Source organism: Pleurodeles waltl, chromosome 5 (genome assembly GCF_031143425.1).
Source record: "Pleurodeles waltl isolate 20211129_DDA chromosome 5, aPleWal1.hap1.20221129, whole genome shotgun sequence".
Lineage (NCBI taxonomy): Eukaryota > Metazoa > Chordata > Amphibia > Caudata > Salamandridae > Pleurodeles > Pleurodeles waltl.
This window is the reverse complement of record NC_090444.1, coordinates 1,799,605,975-1,799,629,295: the sequence shown is the minus strand read 5'-3', so window position 1 is coordinate 1,799,629,295 and position 23,321 is coordinate 1,799,605,975. Positions and strand designations below refer to the sequence as shown.

Sequence of the window (23,321 nt, the reverse complement as noted above, 5' to 3'; positions counted from 1 at the left end):
CTGAAAGATTCACACTCCCCATGCCCAATAACCAGATGGACTGTTTTCTCTGTGATTTCAAGGAACCATCCCAAAAAAGTGTGGGCCTGAAAGTAATGAGGAATCCAGCCACAGTGACTGCGGTGCTCCTGCATCTAGACAAGAAATACAAGGCTACAGAGGACACACCGGCTTGTCTTACTGGCCATCCAAAGTCGGACTCAGCTATCACCCAGTCGGCCGACTTAGATCCAAGAATCCCTCCACTCCAATCTATGCTCCTTCAGACAACAGAGGGTAGGTGCCTTAATAGTATTGGAAAACGCTTTTCATCAATGTTAGCACTTACGGTCAGGGCAGTGAATTCTCTACCTGTTCTAGGATGGTAAGTTTGACAACTATGGGCCGACATTGCACTATATCTAGATCCAGCTACCAGACAAAGCCAAAACAGAGGCCAAGAAGATCCTACTGAAAAGGGAGTGCACTTTAGCGGCGATAATAGACTGTACTATGATATTGCCACAAATGTATTTAGACAGTTTGCAGGGTCTGCCGTACTTCGAAGGCAAGGCTGGCTCAGAGCTACCTTGTTTAGATCAGAGGTACAGAATAGAATATTGGATCTTCATTCGATGTAGAGGCTCTTTTCACAAGCATGTCGATGAAGCCCTACAAAACAAAAAATAAACAGGCACGGATACAGCTAAATCCCCGGGATCCCTTAAGTGTATGAAGGTGCCCTTTCGGGGTGCTAGAGGACAAGGCTAGTGATCATTCAGGGGTGAATATCAACGATATAGGTACCCCTTCTGTACATCTCGTCTACGTTACTCTCAACGGCAACTGCTGCAAGCTGCCTACAGCTGTCCCACACCTAAATGCAGAATGAGGTGGCATCAGAAGGAAGATGGTCGTTGCCAGTGACGATTTACAGGCTCTGGCTACTCCCCTTTCCTCTCCATTCAGACTAGGAGGAAGAATATCCCACTAGATTCAGTGCTGACAAAAGATAACAAGAGATAGAACTTGGCAATCACGCAGCAACTCTGCAAAACGCCCTAAGTGCTGCGCCTAGCTGGATCTAGATATAGTGCAATGTCGGCCCATAGTTGTCAAACTTACCATCCTAGAACAGGTAGAGAATTCACTGCCCTGACCGTAAGTGCTAACATTGATGAAAAGCGTTTTCCAATACTATTAAGGCACCTACCCTCTGTTGTCTGAAGGAGCATAGATTGGAGTGGAGGGATTCTTGGATCTAAGTCGGCCGACTGGGTGATAGCTGAGTCCGACTTTGGATGGCCAGTAAGACAAGCCGGTGTGTCCTCTGTAGCCTTGTATTTCTTGTCTAGATGCAGGAGCACCGCAGTCACTGTGGCTGGATTCCTCATTACTTTCAGGCCCACACTTTTGTGGGATGGTTCCTTGAAATCACAGAGAAAACAGTCCATCTGGTTATTGGGCATGGGGAGTGTGAATCTTTCAGCTGCCCTTTCTAATAGATAATGAAACCTCCCATGGCCTCAGGTGGGGATTCAAATGGAGTGGGTGAAGGAGACGACTGTGTGGGTATGAGACAGTCATCCCATTCTGTGTGGACATCTCAATCTCTCCTTCTGTGTTATCATCATCATCAGACGTTGCTGGGTCTTGAAAAAGAGCTGTCTGAAGGGTATGCTTTGCTGATTCAGACAATGGTACTGGCCTACGTCTTAGAGTAGAAGGCTGAATAGTAGGTAACCTTGCAGGTGTGAATGCGTTTTGTGCAGTAGCTGCAGTAGGTGGAAAACACTTTCGATAATCTGAAAGCATAAATTGCAGGTCCAAAACCAGAGAACCAGGTAGACCAACCATTTTGTCCTGGTATGTGTGCTGATATAGTTCATATTCCCCCTCATCATACTCTTCTTCCTCATCCTGGCCCTTTACATGCAGCTCAGAAGGACTGTGTGCAAACCCAAGGTTCCTTCATCCTCAGAGTCTTCGTCATCCAACAGATGAGCTGGTACCAGAGGAGTCACCTCGCTTGGTGAGGTGTGTTCTGGGGTCAAATATTTTCTTTTTTTCATGTTTTTGTGTTTTTTTTCTGTTGTTGACAGAGTAGTTGACCGTGTCATTGACGAAGTTGGAAGGATTGTCGTCAAGAAAACTGTTTCTCCAGTCGACAGAGGAGCAGTCGTTTCCTGAGAAGATTTTGAAGGACTGCAGCCTTGCAAGACCAATGAATGTTTTTTGTGAGGCTTTCTTATGCCGTTCACAGGAGGAGTGAAAATGGGATGATCTCTCCCTTTTATGTGATCTCCTTGAGGACACAGAGGAGTCCTCACCATCAGACTCCTAAGGTTCAAAGTAGACAGCAGCCACTACCAGTGCAGGGTTCTTCCTTTTGGCCTAAAGTCAGCCCCCTAAATATTCACAAAGGGTCTGGTGCCAGTAGTGGCTTTCGTAAGGAAACAAAAACACCAAATGTTCCCATACCTAGACAATTGGCTCATCAAGGTTCATTCCAGCGAGGCAGCACGAAGATCAACAGCAGCCTGCGTAACCCTATTTAGTGAACTGGGTCTCATTCTGAATCTGAAAAAGTCAGTCCTTTACCCATCAAAGAGCATAACCTTCTTGGGAGCACCGCTAAATACTGCACTCAACAAAGCATACTCCACATCAGAGAAACACCTAAGGCTAATATCATAGGCAGTTGATTAAAAAAAAAAAAAAAGTATTTCAGTGCACTTCTACAAATCACTTTTGGGGCTGTCATCATGCATTCCTCTAGTTCCATTGTGCCAGCTACAGATGTGACCCTTCCAGGAAGATCTTTACAGTCCATGGGTACAGGCTACAGGCTCTTTCAACTACATAATCAAGGTCACCGCAGCCATGATCAAGCCCCTATCTTAGTGGACACTACAGACACACCTGTCAGTCGGTCTCTTGTTCCTCAGTCTAACCTCTCCAGTGGTCATCTCAACTGATGCTTCCCTGGAAGTATAGGGAGCAAATCTTCAGGACCACCAAGTCCGTGGCAAGTGGCACAAATCGCACCATTGTTGATCGCGTCAGTCTTATCAAGGCAGTACACCTTGCTGTAGGAAGGTGGCTTTCTATATGGTGCACTAAAAAGAACTACATCGTGCAGAGATTTCAGTGGATCTCCAGTTGGTTGACAGATGAAACAGTAGATAATACTAACACACTCTTTTGTGGTAGTGTGGGCAAGCAGTCGGGCTTATCAGAAGGCAGTGCTAAGCATTTGTTGTACTCACAGAGGCAATACATGAGACAGAAAGTCAGTGTTTCTCATTTATTGCCAATTTAGACCAATTAAAAAAAATAACACTTCTTTTTCTATATGTTTTGAAACCAAGAACTTTGTTAAAGAGTAAGTACTATTGTCAATATCAAGTTGTACAGGTAAGTAAACTGTTCAAAACATGTGCGATTTACGCATAATGCTGTCCTATGGAAGGAGCAGTCAATAATGCATAAAGGTAAGTACAGTCGATTTCAGGGGTTAACCTTCAGGGTTTGGAGTTGTAGAGGTCCAAAGAACTACCAGCAGCTTGTCAGGCGGCGCCCAGAATTCACCGGGAGCAGGGTACTAGTGAGGTTGTAGCTGGGTGAGCTGTGGTGAAGGGGAGGCCACCTGCAAACAGGCTGCACAGGGGGACTTGGGGACAAGTCTGAGAATTACCAAATGGGGTATTGGGTTGCAAGGGGTCGTGGAACAAGGGAGCACAGCTGGATCTTTGGGGGCTGGGCCAGGCGGCTCGGATGCAGAGTGGATAGCGCGGCTGAGCCAGTTTGCAAAGATGCTCATCGAAGTTAAGGGACAACAGCTGGCAGGGGCAAAATCAAGACTGCTGTGCCACTCGCAAAGTAAGCCTCAGTAGTGCTGACGTTCCTCAATGGCTGCTTAGTCTTGGTGCAGTGGGACTCCGGAATGAACTCTCACTGTTGATGCTTGGTGCAGGACGTCCAGTACTCCGGAGATTGGTGCTGCATGGCTCTGGTTGGTCCCGATGTCTTCACACTTGTTAAGGAGACAGACCTGGTCCTTCAGAGCACAACTACATTCTCCTGGTTGTCTGTAGAGCCAGATGGGCTGGGGAGCTGCACAACGGAGGACCAGACTCAGCTTTTCCTTGCCTGCAGACCACAGGGAAGTAGCTCCTGTATTCCTAGAGAAACTGCTTGTGATTTTCGTGATGCTGGCAGGCTACCCAAGGCTTTGGTAGTTCTCCAGCTTTGCAGGATGAGTCACTCTCAATATTGTCGAGAGAGTTGCGAACAGGCAGGGTTTTGAACCAAAATGTCCACAGCTCTTCTGCTGTTCTTGCCAGTCAGTGACTGTTCTTCATCCTTCTTCTCTTGAGCCATTGAATCAGGGTTCTTGGGTTCAGGGGTGCTACCTAAATACTCTACTTAGGGACGTTATGGGGAGTGCCAGGTAGCAGTCAGCGGGTTGCTTACCTTTAGAGTGGCTACACCCTCTGTATGACCACTTCCGCTGGAAAGTGGGCATAGCGCTGATCCTAGAATACTAATTCTGTCCAAAACAAGATAGAGGAATTTGAAAAGTAGTGTCCACTTCAGCTGGTCCACCTTAGGGGTGGGACTGGCATGATGTGGACACACCTAATCTTACTAATATAGCCCTTGTCTGCCACCAAGTAGTGTGGTCAGGACAAGGGGGTGGTCTCTGCCATTTAGAGAGACCTGGGTCGCGTAACAAAGGCGGCTGGTCCTTTAAAGCTTTCCCGCCGTGGAATGTCCATCCTGCCTGGAAGAGGTGATAACACCTCTACCCAGAAAAGGCTTTGTGTCTGGACTCCGAGAGAACTGGCCCTCACTTCAGGAAGTCAGACATCTGTCTAGGATGGCTGTGCTTGTTCAGACCAGTCATTCAACACAGTAGCAGTCAGGGTTTTCAGGGAGCTTCTCTAAGGTCCCCTCTGTTTGCAGGTATTAATAAATCCATCACTAGATTCAGTGAGGGTTTATTATTACGAGATGTTTGATACCAAACATCCCTATTGTCAGTGAAGCCATCATGTAGCTGGAGAACTTGTAATGACCAGTGTCCAGCACATGCACTTAAAATGGCTTCTCTGTTCATTTACTTGTCTGAGCATCAACAAAGGCATAGCATCGGCATATCTGCTCATGCAGATATGCCCTTGAAGGAAGTTGGCTCTGTATATACTATTTCAAAGTAAGAAATAGTGTGCACAGAGTCCAAGGGTTCCCCTTAGAGGTAAGATAGTGGCAAAAAGAGATAATTCTAATGCTCTATTTTGTGGTAGTGTGGTCGAGCAGTAGGCTTATCAGAGGGTAGTGTTAAGCATTTGTTGTACACACACAGGCAATAAATGAGGAACACACACTGACAATTCTAGGCCAATAGGTTTTTATATAGAAAAATATATTTTCTTAGTTTATTTTAAGAACCACAGGCTCAAGATTTACAAACAATACTTTAAATGAAAGGTATTTCACTCAGGTATCGTAGGAACTTTGAATAATCACAATAGCATGTACAGTTTTGGCAACAATGGCAATAAGCTATTTTAAAAGTGGACACTACAAAAATCAACAGTTCCGGGGGGAGGTAAGTAAATGTTAAGTTCACAGGTAAGTAAAAGACTTACAGGGTTCAAAGTTGGGTCCAAGGTAGCCCACCGTTGGGGGTTCAAGGCAACCCCAAAGTTACCACACCAGCAGCTCAGGGCCGGTCAGGTGCAGAGGTCAAAGTGGTGCCCAAAACACATAGGCTTCAATGGAAATAGGGGTGCCCCGGTTCCAGTCTGCCAGCAGGTAAGTACCCGCGACTTCGGAGGATAGACCAGGAGGGTTTTGTAGGGCACCGGGGGGGACACAAGCAGGCACAGAAAGTACACCCTCAGCAGCACAGTGGCGGCCGGGTGTAGAGTGCAAACAGGCGTCGGGTTTTCAATAGGTTTCAATGGGGAGACCCGGGGGTTTCTTCAACGATGCAGGCAGGCAAAGGGGGGGCTCCTCTTGGTGGCCCCTACCTGGGCTAGGAAGAGGGCCTCCTGGGGGTCGCTCCTGCACTGGAGTTCGGTTCCTTCAGGTCCTGGGGGCTGCGGGTGCAGTGTGTTTTCCAGGCGTCGGGTTCCTTGAAGCAGGCAGTCGCGGTCAGGTGGAGCCTCTGGATTCCCTCTGCAGGCGTCGCTGTGGGGGCTCAGGGGGTCAACTCTGGCTACTCATGGGCTTGCAGTCGCTGGGGAGTCCTCCCTGTAGGGTTAGTTTTCTGCAGGTCGAGCTGGGGGCGTCGGGTGCAGAGTGGAAAGTCTCACGCTTCCGGCGGGTCTTTAAAAGTTGCTTCTTTGTTGCAAAGTTGCAGTTCTGTGGAACAGGGCCGCTGTCCTCGGTATTTTTTTGGTGTTTTTAGATGCAGGGTAGTCTTCTGAGGCTTCAGAGGTCGCTGGACCCTGGGGGATGCGTCGCTGTTGCAGTTTGTCTTGAAGTGGGGAGACAGGCCGGTAGGGCTGGGGCCAAAGCACTTGGTGTCTCCGTCTTCTCTGCAGGGCTTCAGGTCAGCAGTCCTTCATCTTCAGGTTGCAGGAATCTATCTTGCTTGGTTCTGGGGCCCCCTAAATACTTAATTTAGGGGTGTATTTAGGTCTGGGAGGATAGTAGCCAATGGCTACTAGCCCGGAGGGTGGCTACACCCTCTTTGTGCCTCCTCCCTGAGGGGAGGGGGGCACATCCCTAATCCTATTGGGGGAATCCTCCATCTTCAAGATGGAGGATTTCTAAAAGTCAGTCTCACCTCAGCTCAGGACACCTTAGGGGTTGTCCTGACTGGCCAGTGACTCCTCCTTGTTTTTCTCATTATCTCCTCCAGCCTTGCTGCCAAAAGTGGGGGCAGTGGCCGGGATGCCCTGTGACGCTGCAACAAAGGGGTGAGTCTTTGAGGCTCACCGCCAGGTGTTACAGTTCCTGCAGGGGGAGTTGAGAAGCACCACCACCCAGTACAGGCTTTGTTCCTGGCCACAGAGTGACAAAGGCACTCTCCCCATGTGACCAGCAACATGTCTGGTGTGTGGCAGGCTGGCAAAAACTAGTTAGCCCACACTGGAAGTCGGGTATGTTATCAGGGGGTATCTCTAATATGCCCTCTGGGGTGTATTTCACAATAAAATGTACACTGGTATCAGTGTGCACTTATTGTGCTGAGAAGTTTGATACCAAACTTCCCAGTTTTCAGTGTAGCCATTATGGTGCTGTGGAGGTCGTGTATGACAGACTCCCAGTCCATATACTCTTATGGCTACCCTGCACTTACAATGTCTAAGGTTTTGCTTAGACACTGTAGGGGCATAGTGCTCATGCACCTATGCCCTTACTTGTGGTATAGTGCACACTGCCTTAGGGCTGTAAGGCCTGCTAGAGGGGTGACTTATCTATGCCATAGGGAGTGTGAGGTTGGCATGGCACTCTGAGGGGAATGCCATGTCGACTTAGTCATTTTCTCCCCACCAGCACACACAAGCTGGCAAGCAGTGTGCATGTGCTGAGTGAGGGGTCCCCAGGGTGGCATACGACATGCTGCAGTCCTTAGAGACCTTCCCTGGCATCAGGGCCCTTGGTACCAGGGACTTATCTGGATGCCAGGGTGTGCCAATTGTGGAGACAAAGGTACAGTTCAGGGAAAGAACACTGGTGCTGGGGCCTGGTTAGCTGGCCTCAGCACACTTTCAAATCATAACTTAGCATCAACAAAGGCAAAAAGTCAGGGGGTAACCATGCCAAGGAGGCATTTCCTTACAGCCCTCACATGTAATATAATGCACACTCCCTTTAGGGCTGGAATGCCTGTTAGAGGGGTGACTTACACATGTTGTATGCAGTTTAAGGGGACAGGGCACACATTTTAGTTCTGAGCGAAGACACGCAGCCTGTGAAAGCAGCACTGTATGCAGTTAGTAAAAGGGCCCCTGAGGGTGGCAGAATTTGTGCTGCAGCCCTAAGGGATTTTCCTTTAATACATCTTTCTCTAGGTAACAGGCATACTCACTTGGGACTTATAGTGGTAGCTAAAGGTTTGCCAATTGGAAAAAAGATTGTGAAGTTTTGGGGAAGAGATCAGGCACTGGGTACCTGTTTAGCAGGGACCTAGTGCATGTTTAGTTGCGATTGCACCAGAAACCAGGCAAAAAGTGGGAGCAGTGACCGTCTCAAAAAGAGGCACTTTCCTACCATTACCAGTTCAAGGTGCTCCCCTTTGGATTCACCACTGCGTCTATGGTGTTCACCAAATACCTCCAAGGCCAATGATAAGGGTCTCCACATAAATTTCCTGGCTTTCAGCGTGTTCACCAAATGTGTTCCAGTGGTGGCCACCTGTCTGCGCCACGTCTTCCCCTATCTGGACAACTGGCTCGTCAAACGTGCTATACATCAGAACTGTCGAACACTCTCAGGTCACCATCAACCTATTTCACAAACTAAGTTTTTTCGACACCTCAAAATCCCACCTCCAACCCCTCCAGATTAAAACTTACCTGGGGGCCATTCTCAACAGCCTTTTCAGACACTCATTGCTCTTTTTAAACCAACAAGTCTGTCAAGAAAGTTACGTGCCTACTCTGAATGATGGCCTCCCGAATTATGCATTCCTTTTCACAGTTTACACATGCGTCAATTGCAGGAGTGCTTTGCGCCCTTGTGGTGTCAAGCGAAAGGTCAGTGGGACAATCTAGTGTTGGCCAGCCATCAAACTTGTTACTCTCTGCAGTAGTGGAGCAGCATCAGCCTGTTACAGGGACAACACCTTTTCTTAACCAAGTTCCTCAGAAGACCATCACAACGGACTCCTTCCTTATGGGAATGGGAAGCATACTCACATGACCTGGCCAGTGGTAACCCGTAACCCAGTCACCGGGTTCGCCACATAAATTACCTGGAATTCCTAGATGTTCACCTTGCGTTAAAAGCTTTCCTTCCCCACCTCATTATCAAGGGAGTTCTCATCAAAACCGACAACATGACAGCCGTGTATTATTTTCAGAAGCAAGAGGGAACCAGATCCCTTCAGATTTCTTGCTTACTCAGAGCATTTGGAGGGGGGCACGCCGACACAAGATTCATGTTTTGGCAGAATACTTGCCAGAGGTGTACAACGACTTTGCCGACCTCCTCAGCAGGATGTGGCAACAAGTCCACAAGTGAGAACTTTGCCACAAGTCCTCCTTCACTACTTTCAGCATTGGGTACTACCATAGCTAGACCTCTTCACCACAGCAGAAAATGCCAAATGCCCAAATATTGCCTCCAGGTTCCCACTCCCACAGGGTATAAGGGCAGTGTTTAGGAAACTGCCTCTGTATATAGTATACCAAAATGAGGTATAGTGTGCACAGAGTATAGTGGATCCCCAGAGGCTTACAGAGGCTAAAGTAGATAATACTAATGCTCTATTTTGTGGTAGTGTGGTTGAACTGTTAGGCTTATCAGAGGGTAGTGCAAAGCATTTGTTGTACACAACAGTCAAGAAATGAGGCTCACACTCAATGACTAACTTCAGGCCAATGTTTTTAAATAGCAAAAATAAATTTTGTTACTTTTTTCTAAGAACTAACAGATCTTGGTTGCAGGTAAGTACAGTTGTAAGTTGGTAACATGCATATGTATCAAATGTACTTTGTTTAGGGTTTGCAGATAAATCAGTTTACAAGTAAGTAACAGTGCAATTTTTCATAGGAACCAATGCAGTCCTAGGGGAGGAAAAGTGTTTAACACAGTTTACAGGTAAGTATTCGACTTACGATCCCAGTCTTAGGGGGTTAGGATGTCCACAGTTCCAAGTTCAAGTTGACTCCAGAATTGCACCACCAGCAACACAGGGCTGGCCGGGTGCAGAGGTCAAAGTTGGCTGCGAGTTTTCAGTGGAATCCTATGAGGACAGGGGACACTTGGAAATAACCAGATTGCAGACCTGGGGGATTTAGAGGAGCGCCAGAGGGGGAGAGATGTTTTTTTTGGGGGGTGGGGGGGGGTTGGTGGTTGGGGCTTTGCACAGTTAGTACCAAACACACACCCTCAGCGACACAGAGGCAGCTGGGTGCCGGGTACAAACACAGCATCAGCCGCCCAATGCTTTTCAGTGAGGAAGCCCCAGGTATCACAAAGATGCTGCAGACTCGGTCCAGGGGGTCGGTTGCAGAAAACCAAAGTCTGGACAAGTAGGGGAGACGCCTGCTGGACTGTCAGTCGGATGGATTCCCAAGACCAGGGGGCTGCGGGTGCAGGGGTACCTTTGCACGTTGAGAATCTTCATCGGATCCAGTCGTGGCTGCAAGTGTTGTTGTGTTTTCCAGGAGGGGTCAATCCAGGGTGGACTCATGGTTGGAATTGCTTGGGGACCTTCTTTGTACTGGTGGTCCACCTGGACATGGACCGTGGACGTCAGGTGCAAAGTGGACAAGGTTTGCGGATCCGAGGTGGTTCTGGAGTCCTTTTGGAGGGTTTCTTCTGGACAGAGCCACTTTCCTTGGGAGTTTTTGATCCTCTGCTGGGAAGGCAGTCCTCTGGGTGTTTGTAGAGTTTGCTGGTCCTGCAGGATGTGTCGCCTTTTTGTAGCTGGAGTCTTTGAAGCTGCAGACAGGCTGGTAGGGCTGACGCCAAGTCAGTTGTTGCCTGGAGTCTTCACTACTAGGATCGGCCTTCAGGCCTTTTTCTTTCTTGAGGTCACCAGGCAACTGAAGAGCAAGGTTCAGGGGTGCCCCTAAATACTAAATTTAGGGGTCTTACAGGGGTCAGAAGGCAGTAACCAATGGCTACTGTCCCTGAGGATGGCTACATCCTTCCTGTGCCCACTCCCTTTGGGGAGGAGGCACATTTTTATCCCTATTGGTCCCTCCTCCAAAACAAGATGGAGGATTCTGCATGGAGGGAGTCACTTCATCACTGGACACCTTTGGGAATGGTCCTAGCTGCGGTGGTCACTCCTCCTTGTTTTACCTAATTTTCCCACCGGACCTGCCACCAAAAGTGGTGCTTGGTCCAGGGGGGGTGAGGGGTGTTGGTTGGGCATCTTCACTAGCCAGAGTGCCCTAGGGCACTGTAACAGGAGGCCTACGCCTCTGAGGCTCACCGCCAAGTGTTGCAGTTCCTGCAGGGGGGAGGTGTGAAGCACATCCACCCAGAGCAGGCTTTGTTCCTGACTTTAGAGTGCACAAAGGCTCTCACCCCTTGGGGTCGGAAAGTTGTCTGTTAGTGGCAAGGTGGCACAGACCAGTCAGCCCTACACTAAAGGTTTGGTAAAATATAGGGGGCATCTCTAAGATTCCCTCTGTGTGCATTTTACAATAAATCCAACACTGGCATCAGTGTGGGCTTATTGCGCTAAGACGTTTAATACCAAACTTCCTAGTCTTCAGTGAAGCCATCATGGAGCTGTGGAGTTCCTAATGACACACTCCCAGCCCATGTATTTAATATGGCCACACTGTACTTACAATGTGTAAGAATGAACTTAGACACTGTAGGGGCATATTGCTCATGCAGCTATGCCCTCACCTGTGGTATAGTGCATCCTGCCTTAGGGCTGCTACAGGCAGTGGCTTGTGGACATGACACCCTGGGAGGCATGCTATGTCGACTTTACTTTTTTCTCCCCACCAACACACACAGTCTGCAATGGCAGTGTGCATGTGTTTAGTGAGGGGTCCCTTGGGGTGGCATAATACACCCTGCAGCCCTTGGGGACCCTCCCTGGCTATAGAGCCCTTGGTACCACTGGTCCCTTTTACAAGGGACTTAGCTGTGTGCCAGGGGTGTGCCAATTGTGAAAACAATGGTACAGTTTAGGGAAAGAACACTGGTGCTGGGGCCTGGTTAGCAGGATCCTAGCAGACAATCAGCAAGTTAGCATCAAAAAGCGGGTTGTGGGGGATAACCATGCCAAAAGGGGTACTTTCCTACACAGTGCACTGTGGGGTGAGTTGGTCAGGGATATTTGCTTATGCTTTTCCTCCCCTCCAGCTGATTCAGTTTGTGGTTCAGAGACTTCAGCAGACATCGATCACCCTCATCCTGATGGCTCCCACATGGGCATGCCAACCATGTTTCACCATCCTCCTTGAACTCAGTGGTTCCACAGGAGAGAATGTTAGAAATGTAGTTTCTGGTTCGGAGAGGTATGCACCCTGTCCAAGCTGAACCCACAATCCTAGTCAGGGTAAGTCAGATACACACCATAAATTTAATCCTGTGCTTACAATCTTGTAGCTTCACACAGGGCAGGCCTGACTTAAGAGGCAATATGTAAAGTGTTCGTGCAACACTTCAAACAGAAAAACAGTGAAAACACCATGCAAAAAGACACCACACCTTGTTAGAAAAATAGAACTTAAGTTTATGAATAAAATAAGACCAAAAAGGGGTTTGACAGTGGGTGGTTGACCCTTGATGTTGTTTGTTCTAAACATACAATAAAATGCTTATAATGGGAAAAAAAGACAAAAACACCAAAAATCCAATAAGTAGAAGTTGAGGTATGAATTTTTAAAGATTAAATTGTAATATAGTGCTCAAAATCACAAAGTGCAAACTGAGGCTATCTGGTTGAGATACACCGGGTGAAATCCAAAAGCTCAGGATGACTGCGATGGATCGCAGGTCAGATAGTCCTAGACAAGTCCCACTGAAGTTTCACCTTCACAGAATTGAGCCAAGAGTCTTTCGCGGAGATGTTCAACTGGGAGCAAGGAGAGCTTCGCTTGCTGTGGTCCACGGGCGTGAAGAGTCGTCGGGCTTCGCAGGTGGGCAGATAGGAACCTTGTGGTCATCAGCTCTGATGCTCATGCGAAGAGAAGAACTTGTGGCAGCTCGTGCTGAGTCTTCAAGTGAGCGGCACTGGTCCGGTGTGAGTGGGCCCATGCGCGATCACAAAGGGCCCAAAAGTTTAATTTTAGGAGCCACAAAACCACTTTCAGTGGCCCAGGAAATAGATGAGTGCCTATTGGGAGTCAAGAGCTGGTTGAAGGTGGGTCGAGGAGCTATAGCCAGTGAGTTTGAAGTCTTTTGTATCCCTGAGACTTCAGAAAAAAGGAGGCAAGACCTTGGAGTCACTTTGGTTCTGGGATGCAGAGATGCATCCCTCTCCTAGGCAAGAGAGCAGCAGGCCAGCTCAGCAAAGCAGGAGCCCTGCAGTGTATCAGCTTGGCTGACTGGCACTCCTTGTAGCAGCACAGCAGTCCTTCTTCTTGGCAGAGTATCCACAGGTCCAGAAGTGTATTGAGTTGGGGGTTTCAGAGGTCTAGTGGTAATACCCAGTTGTGCCTTTGAAGTGGGGGAGACTTCAAAGAACGGTCTTTGAAGTGCAAAGAGGTAATCTCTTCCTGCCCTGACTCAAGGCTCACTACAGGGGGGTATGCATCCCTTTGTGTGTGGCAGGACACTGTCCATTCAGGAGTGTCAGCCTCTCCCTCCCAACCTTCCCAGAATTATACTTAGAAGATGTTATAAGCTAATCCTCAAGAATTTGCACTATGTAGAGCTGGGCAGCCGCATAGGAGATTGCTCATTTCCTTTTGGTAGTTTCCTACAGCGTTTAATGTTTCTTAGCGACCTCCGTTTAATGTTCAGCTCCAATCTTGCAGGATAAGCTTTAGACCAGGTTTTCCAGGATCTTGTTTCAAATGCATGCAATTTGGATGGGTTGTATATGATTGTATTAGAGACGCTTGTACAACCCATTCCTGAAGGGTCTTTATAATCTGCTTCTCGTGAGCAGAGGCAAATCTTCCTTTTAATTGTGGCTTTAATTGGTGACCAGCTGTTAGGGCAATGAGCTTAATTCTCTACAGCTAAATTGAGCTTCTCCACGTTACCTTTAGTTGTAAAAATTGTATATAGAACTGTCTTCATTGAGTTCATGGAGCAGCAGCTGTTCGATAAAAGTATTGCGCCATTACACCAATATGCTCAAGTTTTTGACACGCTAAGTCAAATTCAAGTCTGATTAAAGTATTCCGGGTATAAGATGGCAATTGGAAGACTCTTTTATAACACGAGCATTGCAGTTTATCTAGCTTGTCTGCTAGCTTGCCTGGGAATGCTTGCTGAGCATAGTTGATCTCTGGTGTTAGTTTTGCTGTAATAGTCAAATGGCCACAGCCATTAGTATTATCAGGTGAACTGTTTATTTTACAAAGAGTATGTATGTATGAGCATGTATCATCTTGTTCCCTTTGTTCTAAATTCTTTGAACATGTTCCTACGACTTGCTGGTTTTGCTCAGCCAAGCCCCCAGGTAGTAGTAACTGCGCCAGTCCAGCTTTTGATCACCCAGGTACCATTTCCTCACCAAAGATCAATACTTTGGTTTTGCTTTGGTTAGCAGTTAGATCATTTTTTTGGTTGTAGTTGTTTGATGCGTACAAGGACCACTGCAGACCAACCCTTGTGTGGTCTAATAAAACAAGGTTGTCTGCGTATCACATGAGGGCGATTTTCTGTTCTCCGATCTTTGTGGTGGCTAATTGTGAGTCAGCCAGAGCCTGGCCCAAATTGGCTTTGTATAAATTAGACAGGGTTGGCGCAAGCACACAGCCCTGCTTGAGATTTGTGATTTTGGCAGTTGGTACATCCCAGGGCAGTCTGACTCGGACCCATATCCTGGTTTAAAGCAACATTATAGCTCTTAATGAGTTTGGGGGGATATTCCACTTTGCAAGCTTCAGCCAGAGAATGTTGCGGGCTACACCGTTAAAAGCTGTAGTCAAGGAAACAGGCAAAGACTGGCAGCGTGTTCTTTACAGCTGCTTGTTGGACAGTATAAGAGAGGACCACAATGTTAACCACAGTAAAACTGCCGTTGCGAAATCCTGTTTGACAGAAAGGATGTAGGCCCTCATCAGAAGCCCGTTTGGTGAGATCCTGTAAAATCAAACTGGCATAGGCTTTCCCCTCAAAGTCTAAAAGAGCAATTAGCCTATAACCTTTTGGGCCTGTATTGACCACTTTCTTCAAGCTCGGCTGCAGTAGCGAGCCTCTCCAGGAATCGGGTACAATGGCGAAAAAACTGATGCCCAGAACTTTGGATCCTCTCTGAAAAGCACGCCTGGCAATCCCATCAGACCAGGGTCCCATCCTTTTGGATGCGGTTCAACACCTTTGTTACTTCTTGGGTATCCTTTATCACCAAATTCTCTTTTGATTGTTGGTGACATGGGCCATATCCTTTGCATGTTCGAAGACAAGCTGTGGCACTTTTGAACTTGAAGTTTTTATATATGTAAAACAAAATAAAGATATTTGCACCAGCAAAATTATCCTCTTTTAGATTTTAATTGCACCTGATTTTGTTAAACTTTGGTTTGATTGATTGCACATTTCACTTGTATTGGTTTTAAGTAACCACGCAATAAATCATTCATCCATTAATAAGGTAAGGAAGAGATATGCCTTGCAGTAGTGAAAAACAAATATAAGAATTTTTGACTACCAGAGCATGTGAGAACGTAAAAGTACATGTCCTGCATGTTTTAAATACATTGCACCTTGCCCTGTGGGTAATATAGGGCCTACCTTGGGGTTGATTTATATGTATAAAAAGGGAAGGTTTAGGCCTGGCTAGTGGTTTAACTTGACATGTCAGCTCATCATGGCAGGTTAAAACTGTACACACCAGCTCTGCAATGGCAGGTTTGAAATATAGTTGTGGGGCTACTTAAGTGAGTGGTCCAACCAGTGCTGTAGGCCCACTAGTTGCATTTAATTTACAGGCCCCTGGGCACATGCAGTGCTCTTTACTAGGGACTTACAAGTAAATTAAATATGCCAATTGAGTATGAGCCAATGTTAACATGTTTTAGGTTAGAGAGCTCAAGCATTTCAGTGCTGGTTAGTAGTGGAGCACATTGTCCTAAAACCAGCAAACCCAAGGTCAGAAAATGGAAGGAGGCAGGCAAAAGGTTGGGGGAAGACCACCCTAAGGCTGTCAGGTCTAACACAGACCTTCAGTGGTTCCAACAAGACAGATCTTCTAATGCAGAACCATGGACAAATCAGGCACACAAATCCCAGGACTCTCATCCTTGTGATCTGGCTCCTGAAGTCCTAGAATTTGGGTACCTCAATCTTCCACCTAAATGCATGAACATTCTTAAGGAGGCGCACAGGCCTATTAGTCGTGCCTGTTATGCTGCCAAGAATCCTCTGAGGGCGGCAAAGTCCTCAGTCTGAAGCAAGAAGGAATCTCCATTGGAGTGAAGGAGTCACACCCCCTGCATACACAGGCACCAACTACAATGACGACCTGCCGCGTGGGTCCTGTCTCCTGCAACTATGTGTAGATCCTGCAACACAGGTGGTAGTCTTGATTGGTCCTCATGGTCCCCTCTACCTGCTGTCCAACTTTGGAGGTGGTGAGTCTTTGCCTCTCCTTGCAGGACAGTACTCCTGTGCACCACTCTCGCAGCTACCAAGGCTTTTTGGCTCTTGTTCCAAGAGATCTTCAGGCTCTGTGTAGCCCCAGCCTCCAGCACGCTTCTCTGCAACACATAGGGGGTCATTCTGACCCCTGACACCGCTGCCCTTAGAATCCCCCATGGCGGCGCAGCTTGCTGCGCCGGCATGGGGGATTCTGACACCCCCTACCGCCATCCTGTTCCTGGCGGTTCGCCCGCCAGGAACAGGATGGCGGTAGGGGGTGCCGCGGGGCCCCCATAAGAGGGCCCCGCAAAGTATTTCAGTGTCTGCTAAGCAGACACTGAAATACGCGACGGGTGCAACTGCACCCGTCGCACCCCTGCAACTCCGCCGGCTCAATTCTGAGCCGGCGTCCTCGTTGCAGGGGCATTTCCTCTGGGCCGGCGGGCGCTCTTTTGGAGAGCGCCCGCCGGCCCAGAGGAAATGTCTAAATGGCCGCCGCGGTCTTTTGACCGCGGTGTGGTCATTCAGCGGCGGTACCTTGGCGGACGGCCTCCGCCGTCCGCCAGGGTCATAATCAGGCCCATAGTCTCTTGCCTGCTGCTCCATCGACGTGGGACTCCTTTCCAGGTGTGCTGAGTGGGCCTCACTGCGACTCCTGTACCTGCTGCCTGTGGGGGCTGCATCCTCATCTTCTGGCTAACCTCACTTCTAAGGGTCATCAGAGACTCCCCTCCTTGGGTTGAGTCCCCTTGGATCTTCCTGGTCCCCAGCAGCTCTGCAACTTCTCTTCTGCGACCCTTGCCTTTGCCAAGGCTTTTTGGTGGTTTTCCACACTGCTGACCTGCTGCAACTCTTCTGACTTGGGACATCGACTGCATCACTTATGTAACTCTTCCTGTGCTTCTGTGCTGCATACCCAACTCCTGGTCTTCAACGTCGACCTGGACCTGCACCTCCAGAATGGTGGGGTGTAGCTCCTGCCCCAACTGGACACTCCAACTGGACCTGGTCCCCTTCATTTACAGGTCCTCTTCTGTCCGGATTCATCTTCGATTTCTTCCAGTCTTGCTTGGGTCTTGCACAGTCCTTTTAGAAAAGTTTCTCTGTGGGTTTGGGAAAAACTAGGTACTTGCCTCTTCTCTCCTGGTCGCTGGTGGCACTCTGGTACTTACCTTTTGGGTTTCCTAGTTCCTTCAACTCCTCTCTACAGATTCCACTTCCCTGGGTGGGGGTCTGACTTTTGCATTCTTTTTTTTTTTTTTTTTTTCTTTTCTTCATATGGTTTGGTCTCCCCCAAGTTCTCTATTGACTGTTATTCCACTGTTTTCTAATGCTTTCTAAGCCCAGTCCTGATTACCAAGGTGTATATAAACGTGTGTTTACTCACCTGCTAGTAGAGAATTAGCTCTATAGTATTTTAGTATTTATGCCACTAAAATAAAGTACCTTTATTTTTATAACACTGCGTGGTTCTTTCATGTGTGTGAGTGCTGTGTGACTACAGTGGTATTGCATAAGCTTTGCATGTCTCCTAGATAAGCCGTTGCTGCTCATCCACAGCTACCTCTAGAGAGCCTGGCTTCCTAGACACTGACTACACCTCACTAATAGGGGATACCTGGACCTAGTATAGGGTTATAACACCATAGGTGCTCACCAGGCGAACTTCTTACAGGCTGCTCTTCCAGTCACACCAGCCCCTTGTTTGGCTGGGCGTCAGCTGGGTGCAGACTGGATTCTATAGGATACTTGGTTAGGCCGTGGACAGAGCTTTTCAAAACACACCCATCATAGCAATCATCTTGGACACACGCCCCAGGTCGTCACACTATTTAGCATGAAAGTTTCAAAGTGCAATTAATTTTGCATCAGCAGAGTTGATGCTTATATATCTGTACACATTCAGATTTTAGAATCTACCCTCAGGTACGGTTTTAAATTAAGCTCCTTTAGATTCCTAAGCATTTGCAGCTTTGTTCCAACTATAGCCTATTTCCAAGTAGCTAGTTGTGGCTCAACAAAGTATAGCCGTAATGTGGGAGTCTATTATGTTATAGTGGATATTGACAACTTTGTGATATGTTTTGTTGTACAATTTACTGCTCGCCCATGCACCTGGAGTGCTGTTGAAGGGTTCACAATTAGCTACAACCAAGAATAACCACTTGTGACTGTCTTTGCCTTTGGTCTTGAATTCGCAGTGCATTTAAAATGTATTTCCGTGTTGAATGAAATGTAATGCTACTTTGTTTTAGATCATCTATTGTGTGTCTGCCATTCTTCAAGTGCTGAGATGGATCCGTTGTCCCATTGTCATGAAAACAGATGAGTTTGGTGGATTTGTAATTGGTTGCACGCCCACTGGCAACCAAATTCTCCGTAACCCGTGCTCTGAACTGGTCTTAAAATTTCTTGACAATTTATTTATCCTTATAAGGTAGGTCAGATTTATATGATGTAAATTGCTTCACAAAATTGCTTTACATGTGTATAGCATGTTCAAAGCTTGTGTGGAATGGCCATGATTAACCAATGTAATTGAGAAATTTACAGGAGTGTCCGTGGAGGTACTCAGAATTTGTATGTTGCGCGTACAACACTGTGTTCCATCTGCTTGTTCCAACTTACTTCCTAAAGAAAGCTGAGAGTATGAAATGTGTTAAATGCTGTGAAAGTGACATCTAAAACCTAGTGTACTCTGCCATCCTATACTATCTCCTTCCGGAGTGATCAGGAATCGGCTGTACTTGCGTGCTGGACAGTTCTTCACGATATGTACAAGAACGTAGGCCAAAGGCTGCACATAATCTTCATTCAGAACTCCCATCAATTCACAACCATCTTTAATCAGGGAGTAGAATAATAGGGCATCTCTAGTCATGTGAACTTAGCCTCTTTACTTTTCGATATGGGTCATGCTCTACAGACCCTGTCACTCTCCCCTGCTTTTACTAGATTTTGTGGAGTCCTTTAGAGCTATGAGTTTGAGGCTTTTGCCAAAAAGATGCAGACCTTCTCTAACTAAAATGCATTCAGAAAATGTGAAGACACTTATGTTGTATGACTCAGCACAATTGGTCTGCTCTTGGAAACCTACATGTTCTAAGGTCATTTCTGCTCTCTGCACTTGTCTGAAGCAAACTGTTAATATTGTTTGTTTTCAAAACTGCAAGTGGTTCCTTTCTAAGTATGTGCTTACTAAATTAATAAACCGGAGTAAAATAATATCACAGTTTGTTATTCTTAAAGAAAGTTATAAAACATCCCAGTGCAAAACCCTAGAATGAAAAAAAGAGTAAAGCAATCAAGATGATTGAGCAAATTAGGTTAAATTGTTTTTTTTTTCTTTTTTATTTCAGAAACCTAAAGTAGATTCAGAACTTTTCTCATAAAAACAGATTGTTGAATGCAGAATATGTGCTCCAGAATCCACCCAACGTAAAGCCTGCTTTTTTTTTCTTCAAATATATATATAGATATATACATATCTATATATATATTTGTATGTATGTATGTATGTTCGATGGCATGTGTAGCTGCAGATTCACATGCTGTGCATATCCCGCCATCTAGTGTTGGGCTCGGAGTGTTACAAGTTGTTTTTCTTTGAAGAAGTCTTTTCGAGTCATGAGATCGAGGGACTCCTCCCATTTCGGCTCCATTGCGCATGGGTGTCGACTCCATCTTAGATTGTTTTCTTTCCGCCATCGGGTTTGGACGTGTTCCTCTTCGCTCCGTGTTTCGGTTCGGAAAGTTAGTTAGATATCGGAAAAATTTGACGGTATTGTTTGCGTTCGGTATCGGGTTAGTTAGCACATATCGACACCGAATTTTGAAGAGCTCCGGTGGCCCTTCGGGGTTTCGATTCCCCGGCGAGGCCTGGTCGGCCCGACCACGTGCGTCTACAAGACTAATGGAACGGACCCCATTCTGCTTCTGCCCCGAATGCCACAACAAGTATCCTTACACAGATCAACATTTGGTCTGTCATTTGTGTTTATCTCTCGAACCCAAAGAGGATACCTGTGAGGCCTGTCGAGTGTTTCGATCGAGGAAAACGCTGAGGGACCGGAGAGTGAGAAGGCTTCAAATGGCGTCGGCGCTCTCAGGACACCACGACTTGGAAGAAGAAGAAACCTTCTCCATTGCTGACTCGGACGAGGCCGAAACAGAACAGACGCCGAAAACCATGAGTAAAACAGCCCTGGCCAAAACTTACGTTAAAATCATCAGAGCCCAGGGGACGCCACCGCCGGCAGGCCATGGCTTAACCCAAAAAGCGGTGACCGTCCATCGGCATCGAAAAAGGGCACACATGTGTCGAAGTCATCAGACTCCGGTCGAGATACCGGCACAGAAAAGACTCTGCCCGAGACACCGGGTCAGAACAATATCGACATCGAGAGACCAGCAGCGAGATGAGTCAGCACCAAGAAATTGGAACACCGAAACACAAAAAAGTGGCTTTGGAGCCGAAAAAGACGTTGGAAAAGGTTTCGATACCGAAACGTCCGTCTTCGGAGCCGAAAACAAGTTCCTACACGAGGAGCAAGGGCTTTCCACACAAATGCAAAGCCATAAATTCGGCCAAGAGCTAGAAGCAGGGGAGCCAGATTATACACAAAGAAGGCTCCATATCCAAAAGGAGACAGGGAAGATAAGAACTCTCCCTCCTATAAGAATGAAAAGGAAACTGGCTTTCCAAGAGAAGGATAATCCACCACAAGCAAAGGTGACAAAACAAGTAACTCCGCCACCATCACCTCAACGCTTACCGCAATCATCACCAATCGCTAGTCCACCTATGGTGCAGTCTCCAACACACACAAGCATAAGCCAAGATGACCCAGATGTATGGGATCTTTATGATGTGCCTGTGTCAGATAACAGTCCCGACTGTTACCCAGCAAGACCATCACCACATGAAGCCAGTACTGCTTACACACAGGTGGTGTCCAGAGCAGCTGCTTTTCACAACGTGACACTGCACGCTGAACCTATCAAAGATGACTTTTTATTTAATACTCTGTCGTCCACACAGAGTCAGTACCAGAGGCTTCCGATGCTACCGGGAATGTTGAAACACACAAAGCAAATATTTCAAGAACCCGTTAAAGGCAGGGCCATCACTCCTAGGGAGGAAAAAAAGTAAAGCCTCCACCAACAGACCCTATGTACATTACGCAGCAACTGACACCGGACTCAGTAGTAGTTGGCGCAGCACGTAAAAGGGCGAATTCACACACCTCCGGAGATGCACCACCAACCGACAAAGAAAGTCGCAAGTTCGATGCAGCGGGAAAAAGAGTGGCAGCACAAGCAGCCAATCAATGGCGCATTGCAAATTCACAGGCTTTGCTGTCAAGATATGACAGAGCCCACTGGGATGAAATGCAACACTTTATTGAGCATCTGCCCAGAGAATTCCAAAAACGTGCACAACAAGTGGTAGAAGAGGGCCAAAGTATCTCAAATAACAAGATACGTTCAGCAATGGACGCAGCAGACACAGCTGCAAGAACTGTAAATACAGCGGTAACAATTCGGAGACACGCATGGTTGCGCACCTCAGGATTCAAGCCCGAAATCCAACAGGTTGTGCTTAATATGCCTTATAATGGACAGCAGTTGTTTGGGCCGGAAGTGGACACAGCTATCGAAGCTAAAAAAGGACACAAATATGGCCAAGGCCATGGGCGCGCTCTACTCCCCACAGAGCAGAGGCACATTTAGGAAGACACAATTTAGAGGGGGGTTTCGGGGCCAAACCACAGAACCCTCCACCTCACAAACCGGACCCACATACCAGAGCCAGTATCAGAGGGGAAGCTTTCGGGGACAATACAGAGGTGGACAGTTCCCTAGAACTAGAGGAAAGTTCCAAAGACCCCTCAAAATAAACAGTGACTTCAGTGTCACAAATCCCCAACACATAACACCAGTGGGGGGAAGACTAACAGATTTTTAGCAAAACTGGGAGGAAATAACAGACTCGTGGGTCCTAGCCATTATCCAACATGGCTATTGCATAGAATTCCTACAATTACCACCAAATGTGCCTCCAAGAACACACAACATGTCCAAACAACACATGGATCTATTACAGATAGAAGTCCAAGCGTTGTTACAAAAAGATGCAATAGAACTAGTACCCAATCATCAAAAAGGAACAGGGGTTTACTCCCTGTACTTTCTCATACCCAAAAAGGACAAAACTCTAAGACCCATATTAGATCTCAGAACACTAAATCTTTACATCAAATCAGATCACTTTCACATGGTAACACTTCAAGACGTAATCCCCTTGCTCAAACAACAAGACTACATGACCACATTAGATCTAAAAGATGTGTACTTCCATATACCCATACATCCTTCACACAGGAAATACTTAAGGTTTGTAATCCAAGGGGTACATTACCAGTTCAAAGTGTTACCATTCGGATTAACAACAGCACCAAGGGTATTTACAAAATGCCTTGCAGTTGTAGCGGCACATATCAGAAGGCAACACATACACGTGTTCCCTTATCTAGACGATTGGTTAATCAAAACCAACACTCAAGAACAGTGTCTTCAACACACAAAATATGTCATAAAAACCCTTCACAAATTGGGTTTCTCACTAAACTACCGCAAATCACACTTACAACCATGTCAAATACAACAATACTTAGGAGCAACAATCAACACAAAAAAAGGGATTGCCACTCCAAGTCCACAAAGGGTACAAGCATTCCAAAATGTAAAACAAAGCATGCACCCAAACCAAAAGTATCAGGTAAAATTAGTGATGAAACTACTAGGCATGATGTCCTCATGCATAGCCATTGTCCCAAACGCAAGATTACACATGCGGCCCTTACAACAGTGCCTAGCAACACAATGGACACAAGCACAGGGTCAACTTCAAGATCTAGTGTTGATAGACT

The 23,321-nt window shown here is 46.9% G+C and overlaps 1 protein-coding gene across 2 annotated transcripts in view; it reads left to right on the top strand.

Moving 5' to 3' along the window:
* LOC138296807 (exportin-5-like) overlaps nucleotides 1–23,321 on the top strand; it is a 1,394,731-nt gene that overhangs the window by 552,681 nt on the left and 818,729 nt on the right. For both annotated transcript variants that reach the window (XM_069236253.1, XM_069236252.1), the window contains exon 20: nucleotides 18,645–18,826. In XM_069236253.1, the coding sequence (XP_069092354.1) occupies nucleotides 18,645–18,826 (182 nt within the window). The remainder of the gene's footprint in view (nucleotides 1–18,644; nucleotides 18,827–23,321) is intronic.